The 13667-nt window shown below is 45.3% G+C and overlaps 1 protein-coding gene across 2 annotated transcripts in view; it reads left to right on the forward strand.

The window, feature by feature from the left end:
* Positions 1-13667, forward strand: part of RAB3IP (RAB3A interacting protein) — a 75608-nt gene that overhangs the window by 31722 nt on the left and 30219 nt on the right. The window contains exons 4-6 of one of the 2 annotated variants that reach the window (XM_019514719.1): positions 3639-3734; positions 6253-6330; positions 6724-6927. In XM_019514719.1, the coding sequence (XP_019370264.1) occupies positions 3639-3734; positions 6253-6330; positions 6724-6927 (378 nt within the window). The remainder of the gene's footprint in view (positions 1-3638; positions 3735-6252; positions 6331-6723; positions 6928-13667) is intronic. The other variant, XM_019514720.1, reaches the window with a different exon arrangement.

Here is a 13667-nt window from a genome sequence, read left to right on the forward strand (position 1 = left end):
CAATATACAAGAATAAGACTTCATTTTAAGCTATTATACTATCACCTCTACGTACACTACACAAACACATGTAAACCAGAACAAAAATATTCTTTTAAATCAATTAATGTTGTAGATGTTCACTTTTTAGAATATAACGTGCTATTTTTCTGCTTCTGAGATGGCAAAACCCCTGAGTACTTCTGGGGGCAAGGGGAGGGACTTCTGGTGGCAACGGTCAGGGGTTAGGGGGTGGGACTTCTAGTCACAAGATGGCAACCAGGGGGCAGGGCACCTATCAAGGCACAGGGCTACCCATGCAGCCCTTGACAGCTTGCCAAAACTCAGGAAGTGGCCCTTCGCCTGAAATAATTTCCCCTCCCCTGTATTTGATCAAAGCCTTCCTCTTCTAAACGACCATATTTTGCTTGAGACATTCAGTTATTCAAAGAATAACCATGAATCCAGTGTTAACCTTGCTGACTTTCAGTGTTGTCTTCTCTTTGTTTTGGGTTTTTTTCCTGTTTTAATTCCTTTCTCCTACTTGATTATTTCCCTGTTTCCATGATTTTGCCTGTCCTCTTCTGTCTGTGCTTTTCTTCTCTGTCCTAGGTTTGCATCTGTCTCCCTCCTTGTAATCTGTTGTATGTTTCTTGAAATTTCTATTTGGGAGAGCTAGCTAGAGCTACTGTGTGAGACAGTAGACAGTAAGATGGAAGGAGTGCACTTTGAAATATTTTATGCATTCAGGGTACAGCCATTAAACACCAGAGCCATATTTCAAAAGAGTTAAAAGGCATCAGATGGAAAGCAAAACGTCCAGTACCAAGTCAAAGTCAAAATAAAAATTTAAACTCCAAACTAAAGAAAAAAACCCAGTAAACTGTTTCCTAGAGCTGTGTTCTTAGGTTTGTTAGATGTCTTCAGTAGTTAACAGTGGGATCCCTCATCAAAGAAAACATTGTTGCAAGTTTCATTTTAGTATTGGGGACCAAAAGTTAATCTCAACATGATCCCATTGGGCAGGTTGTAGTTTCTCATAGGACTGTTCAAGGTTAGGAACACTTGAATTGTACCAGCTGAATTACGTGGATAGGAACCAACCTACTCCAGTTATCTTTTGGCAGATATTTGGGACATTGGCTTTGTCTTGTAGTGAGTTTCCTCCTCCTCATGGAGGAGTGTGCCAGTTGGATTCTGTACTAGTTTAACAGGTTTTGTGATCTTCAAGGCAAAACTTAATATATTGGAGTATCCTAGCTTCACTAGAAGGATACCAAAGGTCATTGTAACCTAGAAACAGTTGTGGATCCAAAAGCTTCATTTTAAATAGCTAGATAAAAGCTTATTTCTGTGTATTCAGTGGTGTTGTTTTTTCAAGGTTTTCCTGCCTGATTACAAGCAGTTGTCTGTATTTAGTGGTTGATGGATTTAAACTAGTGAGTCTTAATTGGGGTACCTTGAGATCATTTCAGGGGTACTGTGAGATGCTTCACAACGTTAGGTGTACAGACATGATTCACAACATCAACCCAGTGATTTCAAATAAGAATCTGTAGCATTTACAAAAACAACAAACAAACAAAAACCAAAAAAGCCTTTATGGCCTGTTGTCTTTATCTTATTATCTTTCCAATTCTCTGCAGTAGAAAAGTTGTATTTTTTCATAATAAAGAAAAGAGTGGAAAAATAAGAGCTGTGTGCGCCTTGAGTCTAAAAGGGTTGAGAACCACTGATATAAGTTGCAGCATGATGTACTTCATAATGCTATGCTAGTTGCTACTATTGGGAGGCTTTTGTTGTTGTATCTGATGATTTCGGGAAGTAAGGCTACTACAGAAAACTTTGTTTTATAGTGCACAGACTGATGTATCCTCTTCCTCCTGCTGCTTGTGGTTAGGGAATACGATTATCAAACCTGTTTCAGGTTTTGTGTGTACTTGCTTTCTGCTGCCTTTTCCTTTTCTTCTTTTTTGCATATAGGACTGGGGAGATCTCTGAGCCTAGCATTGCCATGAACATTAGGAGAAAAGAGTTCTGAGCCTAGTGCATTCATAAGAGAGGTTAAAACCAAGGTGGTGGGGAGGTGAGAGCTCTTGAGGGGCTTCCACCCTTGGAGGTAGATACATTGGTGAAGGGTTTACGTAGACAAGGTTCTTTGGGTGCTATGATATCTTTTATTAGACCAACTAAATAGTTGGAAAAATTGTTCTTTGCAAGCTTTCAGGCACAAAAGCCCTTCTTCACGCGTAGGGAAAGTTTGTTGGTGTTTGTGTGTTGTCCTGGGTGCTTCTGGGTGAAGGCTTGCTTCTTTTAGCTGGTGAGGCTTGGATAGGAAGGAGTTAATAGTGTGTGGGTGGTTTTGAGCCAGAAGGACAATGTGTTAGCTTGACAGGGCTGAGTGCCAAGAGCATCAAATTAGTTGGTTAATTCATTAGTAGTTCAGTTTGTGTCTGTGGTAGGTAAGAACTAGTCTGAAGAAGAACTAGGATGAGAAGAACATTAAAGGGTCTCAGTGGGGTGTATTGTTTTCTTATAACCTGTCATTGCTTAGTGTAAATGAGATTTTTGCCTCCCTAACCACATTTCTGTGGTATTGCAGACCTGTGGTTCTCAACCTGTGGTTCATAGGTAATATTGTTCCTTGCAAGGCCCTCTGATGTTATTTAAAGCTACAAGAAATCTTGCTTTCCGTAGACACATTTTTTCAGGTTGAAAGGGAGAGTGAAGCATGTCTCCTATAGAACATTACTTACTTAGCCATGGGCCAATGAAGGTTGGTATCACAACTATAGCACATTTTAACTAAGGGATGTCAAACTCACCCTGGTCCCCAAGCCATTCTGGAGTGTGTGGGGGATCCTCCAGATCCACAGGGCCAGGAGCAGCTGTGGTAGGGCCAGTGTTGGGTGGCAGTGTGGGGTGGGGGCCTGCTGCTGATGACTGTGTCCATCAGGGTCCAAGGACCCTGAACTGTGTGACAGGTCAGCTTCAGGAGCCTGCTAGATTCCTGGTGGGCTATATGAAATGGTTCCTTGGGTCCTGTATTTGATACCCCTGTTTTAACTGATTTGATTCACTACATATCACTGCTTACATAGGGAGCAGAAATGTCATTTAGAAATTAGGGCTTTGCTGTTTAGGAAGTAAAACTTTATACTTAATATATAAACACTATGAAACGTGGGAGTGGTATTTATGGAAATGTTTTTATTTAAGATGTAGAAGGAAAACATTTCTTTAAACATGTCTACTTAAAGGTGCATATTAAGGAACGAACACATCAAGTAGTAATGGAATAGTTCTTAAAATCGCAGTATTTAACGTCATTTTATTTTCTCCTTTTGGCTTTCATGTTGTGTTTCAATTAATTTAGACTTCTGTATTTCAAGAAAGAAGTTCTTTGTATTTCAGAGAATTTTGGAAAGAGATCTTTAGTTTGATTGCACTTTAGCTTAGTGTGTCAAGTTTTCATATAGCAGAAAGAACTAGCTGTACATGTACAACACTAATACTGCTTTTAGTGTTAAGATGAATGTTTTGAAAGGTTTTATATAGCAAAGGTTATCTGTTTTTCTGATTTTTCCCTCTGGTACTAGCTTTCAAAGGCCACAAATTATTACATTAAGTCAGAATAAATAACTTTCAATTTTCCATAGGAGCTGAAGTTAAAAGATGAAGAATGTGAAAGGCTTTCTAAAGTGCGAGATCAACTTGGACAGGAATTGGAAGAACTTACAGCTAGTCTGTTTGAGGTTTGTTTGAGTCTTCGCTGTGATATAATTAAAGGAGACTGGGCCAGCTTTGTTATGTAGAATCAGTATGTTTATATTCTGAATTTTTTGCATAAAGTTTGTAAAGGGATTTATTTTTGTTCTTAAGAATGGGGTCTGTTGAGGTGGAGACTTAAGAGCAAGCAACTTTATATGAGAGACCTTGTTATGCTTGTCAACCTGTCTAGAGCCAGATTGAGGAAGAAAAATAGACCAGAAAGCTTAAAATGTATAGTCTTGCTTGTCTGCATAACCATCTTCTATTTGAGTCAGTTTATTTGTCAACACAGTTTTATAGACAGGTAGTCAATTTGAGACTGTCATAATGAGGAATATGGGAAATATGACTGCTCCTTATCAATGGTACAAGTACAGCATAATGTTTCATGCTGGCAGCTTTTATGTTTTGGGCCAATTGGCACAGAATGTTATAAGAAGTCTAATAAAAGCATGACTGCTATCTATATGCATGCGAGTCACCCATCAGTGTGGAAGTAGGTTGTTCAAGTTATGTTGGTATCACTGCCTTTTTCTTAACTATAAAGATCATGACTTTAATTTCCCCCTCAGAACACCCTAGGTAGGTTATAGCTTTATGATGAAGCCGAATCTAGGGCTAATTGTCACTTCTCTCATGCATGGCAAACCTAGAAACTGAATTTGACAGACACAATCTTCAAAATGTTTATGAACTTACCACAATAAATATTGGTTTCCAGTATCCACATTAAATTACAAGGAGATTAATCAAGAAAATCCCCATAACTGTGTGCGCTTTTTTGAATATTTTATTTTAAGCGCTTGGGAGTGGAGTGCTCTCAGAGCCTGAAGGTTTAAAGAAAACAAAAATAGAGTTCTCTGTGAATGGCAGCATAGGTTATCTGTGCATCTCACTAGAATGGGCAGTACTGCTTTTAAAAATAATGTTCTGAAGTATCTGACTGGAGAAGGAAGAATGGAAGACTAGAAAGGTACATAGTAAGATAAAAGGGTAATGGTTGCAGGGGAAAGAAAAATGAGAAAACAGACAACAACTTTACGTAAAAAAATGAACATACTTCAGTGTTCAGCTAATGCTATTTCAAAGCACCATAGAAAAGTATGTTATGTTATGCATGCAATACTGTTAAAAACTATCCTTTAACAAATGTAGCTTTCAGAAACTCCAGCAACTATGAATATGGCACTTAAGCTTTACATTTGTGATTCGATTTCATTATCTCTCTGATAATTGACAGCCTTGAGCTGCCCTAATTCTGCATTGGGATCTAAAAGTCTTGAAACCTTTTACCTATGCACAATATCATTGATTTTTGGTGGGACTGCAAATGGGCCTGGGGGGTTGTGTTAGCATATCCCAGTGGAGAATCAAGGACTTTGTACAGAACATGTTACATCCCAAACACTGAAAGTTATAATAATGTGATGACGCCCTTTGTGTTTTTGAGATCTGCATCACAACTTTAAAACTGCATGATCAGTGTCAACTCTATCTGTACACATTGTATAAATGTGTATGTTCTCATTCCTGCATGTACCTGTTGTGATTTAAGGTTATTTGACAACTCCATATTATAGAGCTATCTTGTAAGCCTGTGAGAACCAAAGCTCTTTAATGCAGTAATCTGTTCATTTTTCTTTTATTTATATAGCGTCCAAATATGTGCTAGGCACTTTACAGATAAAAGATGGATCCCTGTCCCAAAGAATATGTATAGTTTAAGGTCTGATGCTTGTATTAACTGCAGTTGGTACCAGGCAGACCCAGGAGTTTGCCCATGTGCAGTAAGTTGCTCAGTCAGGATGTAAATATGCAGATTATACAGGTTAAAATTGGAAGTACTGAGTGAAAGGATTTTTTCTTTTTGCTTCTCTGTTACTATTATGCTAAATTTTGCTTACTTTTTTGGATTATTCCTAGTGTCTCTCTTTAGCTTGAGTTTTTTCAAATTGTGGTTTAATCCCTAATCTTATCTTTAAAAAAAAAAATTGTTTGCCTACTTTTTTTTTAAGCTTCTAAGGATTTAGACTTAATTCAACCAGCTGTTTTCATGAACAAATTAATAGTTTCCCAGGGCTAGTTCTGAAAGTGCACCCATGTTGCTTCTCTGGTTGTTGGTTGAGTGTTTTTTCTCAGAGGATCAATGGCCTTCAATTGGCAACTACCACAGCTTGCTTGGAGTTTGGAATTCCTGCCATGTATGGTGCTGGCTGGGGCTAGATCTTTGCAATTGGGACTGAAAATAATAGTTTGCTGGGCCACTAATCTACTCTTTTTTAATTTCCCCCTCTCACTGTCAATGTTAATAGGTTTCTAGGTCTTTTGATTATTTAATTGCTTTAATATTAACTCTAGCAGTGATCATACATCTTACTATTCACACACAATCTTCATAAGGACATGGATATTACGTCATTTACTTTGAAGATTTTTTTTTACTGAAATGTGTACTTAAATTGCATATGAAAATTTTGTACCATGTAAACATTTATTTTATAGGAAGCGCACAAAATGGTGAGAGAAGCTAATGTCAAGCAAGCCACTGCAGAAAAACAGTTAAAAGAAGCACAGGGAAAGGTGAGGGTATTTTTCAGATCTAATTTTTGTGTTTTTATGCAGTGTTTTAAAACCAAGCTGTTCCTAGATTAAAAATCTAGAAATAGTTGTTGCTTTGTGTACATTTTTGCTAATACTTACTGAGTTATCCTTCAGTATCCTGATGTATTGTCCCTTTAAATCTTCTCAGTATGGAATTAAATTTTTCTGTCATAATGTTAAATAGCTGTTAATGGACAGAGCAAAACAGCATTGTTATTGATGAAGGTGAACACATCCCTGCTGTTTATGCAAATCAAGATAAATTATCCATCTCTGAAAATTAACTATCTGGCAAAACTGTCAGTTAATATACCCGTGTCATAAATTGTCTTGCTTACAAGCGACTTAATGGTTTTTTTTTTCATTTTCAAGATTGATGTTCTTCAAGCTGAAGTAGCAGCTTTGAAAACACTAGTATTGTCCACTTCACCAACGTCACCAACGAAAGAGCTTCAGTCTAGTGGAAAAACTCCCTTTAAAAAAGGACATGCAAGAAACAAAAGCACTAGCAGTGCAATTGGTGGCAGTCATCAGGATCTGACTATGGTGCAACCCATTGTAAAAGATTGCAAAGAGGTAACACTTCAAGGATTGTTTTCTCTGCCTGTTGGTATGCAAAGTACTGCTTACAGGGTTAACAATGATATTTTCATTTACAATAAATTTGTGTACTAAGTTGTCATATAATACTGATGACTTTCAGATATTTAACAAATATTATGTTTCATCATAATGAAGTAACTAGTGTATTTTTTTAATTTTGCTGTTCCTTTTAATACTACCCATGGAGGAAAAGGTTCTGAACTTTACAATATTATAAGGATTTCAACAATTTGCAAGAATTTGCTGAGTATTTGTATACCTTTTGGAAAAAAATAGTTCATAGTAAAGTTAGGCATAGAACTGGGACTAGTCAGACTAAAATAGAGGGATAAACTAAAATGTGGGGAGAGAGAACTATGGCTAGATTTCACAGTTAACTAAAAAATTAAAAGTAGCTTCAGGTGCTACATCTGCAGCTTAGTTTGCCTGTAGCTTGCAAATATTTATGGGCAATTTTGAAAATTGTTTTCTTTTTTTTCTTGCTGGGCAGAAATATACCCAAACAAAAGGAAGCAGTCCGGAAGCTAATTGGAATATGTTGTAAATGTTTCATAATTAAAACAAACAAAAAAAAGCAGACACCTTAAGATATCACTCTGCTCTTTTATTAGTAACTTCATATACTACTTATAAATATAAAATTATATAAGTAAGTCTAAATTGACTTTCTCTTTAAAACGTTCAATTAAAGTTCACTGTTGACCTGAGAGAATGAGGTGGGGGAGGGGTTGGAAAGGAAATACCTGGAACCAAAAGTAACGGGGGTCTAAGAAATAGAGCAGAAAGCTAAATAAAGAGGAGAGAATGAAATCTAGTTATCAGCTTGTCAGACCAACTTCTTCTACTGAGCTAATAACAAAGACAATAATAACTAAACAAAACTTCTAGACAGCAAGAATTTATTTGCTTTAACGCACACCAGTTTTAAGTCTCTTTTTTTAGCTGCTATTTCTTTACAATATTGCTGAACCATTCATTTTAAAAACAGACTAAAATTTTTGTCTTTTTTATCAAAGCCATAGGAAATGTTTCTTTAGGGAATAGGGTTACACCTATTGAGTTTCATTTGCACAGTTGGTTACTTAGCAACCAGAGGAAACTAACTTAATTAAGATAGTTGATTTTAATTATACCTGGATGAAGGGAAACTGGGTCTGTTGGGGGAAAGATGGTCTGCTTAATTCCCCCAGCAGCCGGTTGATGAGCATGGGGGGGGAGTGGTGGTGGGTGTGCCGGTGGGCGTGCCAGCGGGTGTGGTTGGGTGGTAGGCACGGCAGTGGCGTCTGCTGCTGAGTGCCATCCCAAGTACCCCCAGGGGTATGCATACCCCCGGTCTATTGCATGGTTAGCTTACTACTAGTAAATGCGTAGGTACTGTGCAGTACTGTATGTGTAGACACTGATCAGGAGCAATTTGCTTCTCCAGCTGCAGTCCTGGGGTTGCTTTTTGCTTACCGCAGCATGCCCTTTAAACCTCTGGCCTGACCCTGGGGCCTCTTCCCCCTGCTGCTTACTATTGGGGATTGTATCTTGCAACAGTGGACCTGTGGCGGCCACAGCAGGCCCACAGAACCCAGCAGTAGCCCCTAGGACCAGTCCCACCACCTGGTTGCCTCCCACGCACCATGTCCCTGTGCTGCATCAGAGTCTCTGGTGGAGCCCCTGATGTCTGTCAAAGGACCCATGATGATGTTCTCACTGATACCACACAGTGTCACAGGGACCCAACTGGTCACAGGGAGAGACTGCTGACCAGATTGCATTGTGGGACAATGCTGAAGTGCAGAGCCAGTTTGCCTGGGGTGGGTGCTCCAATGTCTACATATATGAGGCTCTGGAGGGCCACATATGGGAGCATAGGCACCAGTGTTTAGCACAGCAGTGCTGCATAAAGGCCCTAATGGTAGAGTGGGTCCATGTCATGGACCCTAGCTGCTGGTCTGGGGCTGCCTTCAGGACCTAGCCCTCTTATGTGGCAGCTGGACCAAATCCTGGCTCCCTGGGATCCTGGATGCAGCAGTGCAGTTTACTTTAGCATGGGCAGCCTACTGGAGCAGTGACGATCTGTCTACAGGAAAGAGCCCCTTGGGGCACCAGGAATAGGTCCTGGCACACTCCCCACCCCTGGCCTTGTCTAGGAGTGCCCAGAGCTTGGGCCAGTGACTGCCAAACCAACTGTGGGTGCGCAGCCCCACTGAGGACAGGCTGGGGATGGCACCAACCATGACCAGCTCCAGCTCCTCCCTGGAAGGGGCCACTGCCTGGTTAGCCAGGTGCTGTGCCTCTGCACCCCAGGACACCTCCAGCAGCTGCATCTCATCGCCACCTGCAGGGACACACTCAGGCCACCAGGGATGCCTGCCACACCCATCTGGTAAGCCCCATATAAGGATAAGGACTGGGGGGGGAAGGTGGAGCTGCGGACATTTGCCATCCGCTCTCCTGCTCGGCCCTGGACTGCATACCTGGAGCTAGGGGGCCTGCATGGGGGAGGAGAGGCCCTCCTCTGTCCCTGCCCCCCTTCCCATCCTGCCTAGCTGAGCTCCCTCTGCTCCCCTGGAGTTGCCCTTCACAACACACAGGGAGGCGGGAGGCAGTGCAGAACTTCATTGAGCAGCCAGGGGCCTGTCACAATCAGAGAAGCTTGTTGATGGCAGCAGTGATCTCCTTGGGTGCAGGGGTCAGGCACTCATAGCATAGGTACAGATACTTCTCCAGGTGGTGGCTCATGTGGTGCAGAAGTGTGGGCTTGCCCGGGGTGCTGTTGAAGCTCAGAGCCCTGCGCCAGGTTCTCAGATGCACCTGGGGCACCATGACAATCATCATTAGCAAGCCATAGTGTGTCGTGCTCCCCTTGGTGTGCTCAAGGAGCTCATCGCGGTGCACCTGGGGAACTCTTAGCAGGGATACGCGTGGGGTGTAGACCACGTGCAGGGGGACCCTGCTTTGGGCCACTTCTTCAGAGAGGCCCACTGTGGGGAGGGCAGGGGCATTACCAATTCAGTTTCCCAGCCAGATGGAGCCCCTCACTCCCCAACCCTGGCTGGCATGGGCCTGGTGCCATGGGAGCAAACTGCCTGGCATGCAGGAGAAGTGTGGGAGTAGGCTCAGAGCAGCTGTGGGTAGGGGATCAGGAAGACAGGCTGCCTGTAGCAAACACCAAGCAGGCTGCCTGCCCCCATGGAGGGAGTGGGGATGGAGGGCTTGGCTGGTGGCTACCTGGGGCAGGGGCTGCCTCTCCAACTTACCATAGTCCCTGAGCACCAGGGTGGGCATGGCCCCCAATCTGAGGCTGGGCAGTGCACAGCCCTTTGGTATACTGCATGTTATCTCTGAAATGTTACAAGCTCTCACAAAGAGCCTCTCTCTCCTGGCTTTGCAGGTCCAGCAGCTGCATGCAGGGGAGAGGCACCAACAGTCACCGGGGATGCATTCTTGGGGACACTGCCACCCTTTGCTGGTGCCCTCCACAAGCACTGCTTCTGCCAGCAGCAAACACTAGACCACGCCCTTCTGTTGGACCAGCTGGTCACCATCGTGGAGGAGCAGCTGGCGGACTAGCGGGCCTGGTGTGCCCAGGACATCATACGTGAGCAGGAGAGGGGCCACGGGGATTGTGCGTTCCGTGACTGGCTGCTGGCCCTTGAAGAATGGCACAATTTCCTTCTCAAAGACGCTGGAGGTGCAGGAGCAGCAGGGAGCCACGGAGGATGACTGCTAGGTGCTGGACACCATCCTGGCCCTGGTGGTCATCTTTGTGCCGCCTGCTAACCACCCCCTGGCTCTGGCCCTTCTTGCCCCTGGCAGCCACCCAGGAACAAGCCCTGCACACTGGGCTTGGACTGAGGTGCAGCAGTGCCTGCAGTGGCCAGGGCCCCCTCCCCCTGCACCGGGTCCCCCAGTAGCTGGGCCCCCTTCCTGGGCCACCCCCTGCCACTTGCCCAGGCACCATGTGGCCCCTAAGGGGGAGCTGCCCACAACAGGGCCAGCACTGGCTAGGTGATGGAGGAGAAGGAGGAACCAGCAGTGCAACCAGAACAGCCCCTGGGTGAGCCCCCTGCCCGCTGGCCTTGCAGTTCATCTGCACGTGTGGTGGTGTGCCCAGAGGCTGGGGTGCTGGGCACCTGTCTCTGGGATCTGCCCCATAGGCACCTCCACCCCACTGTTCCCTACCCCAGAAGGGCACACAGCACAATGTACATAGTTTGCATGGAGAAGAGTGTTTTATTGGTGGTGGGTGGCAGGGTTGGTGGTGGGGTCTGTGCTTGGGGTGGGAGGGTGAGAGGGAATCTGGGGAGGAAGAATAGGAGGCGTCTGTTTTGGGGAGGGAAATAAAGACTGTTGCTGGAAACTCTGCAGTGAGTGTGGTGTTGAAGGTGAACCATGGACCTGGGGTTTATGGTTGGCTGGCTGCCTGACCCAGGTGCCCTACAGCAGGGGGTGCAGGAGGAGGTAGTCTGCCAGCGCCTCTTGCACACAGTGACCTGGCCCCTGATCCCGGGAGTGCAGCTCACTCAGGGCCCCTGGGGGAGGGGTCTGTCACTGTCATTGCAGTCACAGCTACCCTCCTGCTGCCAGAAGTCCTCTGCCTCTTGTGCCTCCTATACCTATGCCTCGTGGAAGAGTTTCCCCCTGACCTCGCGGATGTTATGCAGCATAAAGGCAAAAATGACCATGGGGATGTTGGCCCCTATGGCCTTGGGGTGGGCGGTGAGGGTGTGCCAGCATTCCTTCAGATGGCCAAAGGCACATGCCACCAGCATATGGTTCCGGCTCAGGCACCTGTTGAAATGTGCATGTCATGGGTCAGTCTGGCTGGTGTAGGGCTGCATGAACCAGGGCAGGAGCATGTAGGCAGGGTCCCTGATGCAGTGTGGTGGGACAGTCGCATTGCTGAGCTGCAGGTTCAGAACATCTGACAAAGTGCCTGCTCTCTACCAGGGCTGGCAAGGCAGAGTTCCAGAACACCCAGGCATTATGGTCACTGTCAGTCCAGCTGGTGCTGGTATTAGTGAAGGCACCCCGGTGGTCCATCACAGCCTTAAGCATGACCAAGTGGAAGCCCCATTGGCTGTAGTATCAGTGGTCCCCCAGGGCAGGCAGGTGACAGGGATGTGCATCCTGTCCAGGGCCCTGATGCACTGGAGAAACCCAGGGCTTGGAATCCTACCACCACTGGCAGTACGTTGTTGACTTGGAGCACAGTGTGGCTCAGCACGTCCTGGAAGCTGCAACAGACCTCCAGGATGGCCTCCCCAGCAGTAGTCTTGCCCACCCTGAAGTGGCTAACATACTGCAGGCTTGCAGGCATGGCAAGCTTGAGGAGGATGATCACCACCTGCATCTCTGTGGGGAGGGATGGCCACATGGTGGTGGTTTGCTACTGCTTAAGGTGTGGGCACAGCTGGTCAAGTAGTTCCTGGAATGTGGCCCAGGTTATCTGGAAGGAATCCCCCCACTGCTTATCATCCCAGGTGTGCTGGATGATGTGGAGCTACCAGTCTTTACTGGCAGGGCAGGCCTACAAGCTGCGAGGCTGGAACCCCAGGAGCTTGTGGATGGCACCAGTAGGTATGTCAATGTGGGTGTCATCAGTATCCCTGCTGGGGTCTGGGCAGCAGCCTGGGGGCTGATAGGTGACAACCTGGGAGCAGTGGGCCACAGACATGGCAATGAGCCGGGCCACACGGTTGCATGGCACAGGGTGCCATCAGGGTTGAAGCTGTGCTGGGCCAGGTGGTGGTCACTGTGGCGGCGAAACATGATGGCAAACAGAAGCCCGTGGCCTGGGCGTACAGCAGCCATTGCACACTGGGCACAGGCTCTGCAGACTATGTCATAGGGGACTCTCCTAGGAGGTTGCAGACAGCTCTGGGCCGGAAAAGCATGTGGTCAGGGAACACTGCACGGGACTGCCTTTTACAAAGCACCCCTGGCACCTAGGTAGCCTTGGTCAGAGCCTTCAGCTCCCACTGACTACTGCAGGGGGGCAGGAGGAGGCCTGGATCAGTCTACTCCCATAAACAGATCTGATCCCAAGAGGCTGCTTATGTAGATTTCTTCCTATGGCTGGTTTATTGTGCAGTATTTTACTGTGCAATAGGCCTAATGCAAATTAATAGTGTATGTAGGTGTGCCCACAGTCCCCTACCATTCACAGCCTGGTTACTTTCCCAGTAGTGTAACTAGGGGTGGGTGACTGGAATACCAGCCCCAGACACCAACTTTGAAGGAAGTGGTGGCCATCACTGCTGTCCTTATCCCTGCCACCTGGGCTGCAGCACCTGCTTGTTATGCCTCTGCCCTTTCCTCATATTTCTGTGCCCTGCCCCACTGAGCTGTTATGTAACTGACCTGCCTGTCCCGTCTCTGGATAACACATGTAGGGAAATGTGTGTATTCACCATACCTTGGGGGGGGGGGCGGGGTTTGAGTAGTATGGTAGAGCCCCATGGTGCTTGGTACTGTATAAACATGATTCTGGGCCTGGCTCCAACAGTTTAGTTTAATAAGAGACGATAGGTAAGGGTAACAAACAGAAGGAGGGGAAGGAAATAGAGGCTATGTCATTAGGTCACATAGCTAATTTGATCAGCTAGTGCACATCTTTATGGCTTCAAATGTAATATTGTATTTCCTCACTTGCAACATGTACCTTTTTTACCCCACAGAAGAAACTGGAGTATGCATTATATGCAAGAAATACAGTAAAT

This window comes from Gavialis gangeticus, unplaced genomic scaffold (genome assembly GCF_001723915.1).
Source record: "Gavialis gangeticus isolate Ggan-Ray unplaced genomic scaffold, GavGan_comp1, whole genome shotgun sequence".
NCBI lineage: Eukaryota > Metazoa > Chordata > Crocodylia > Gavialidae > Gavialis > Gavialis gangeticus.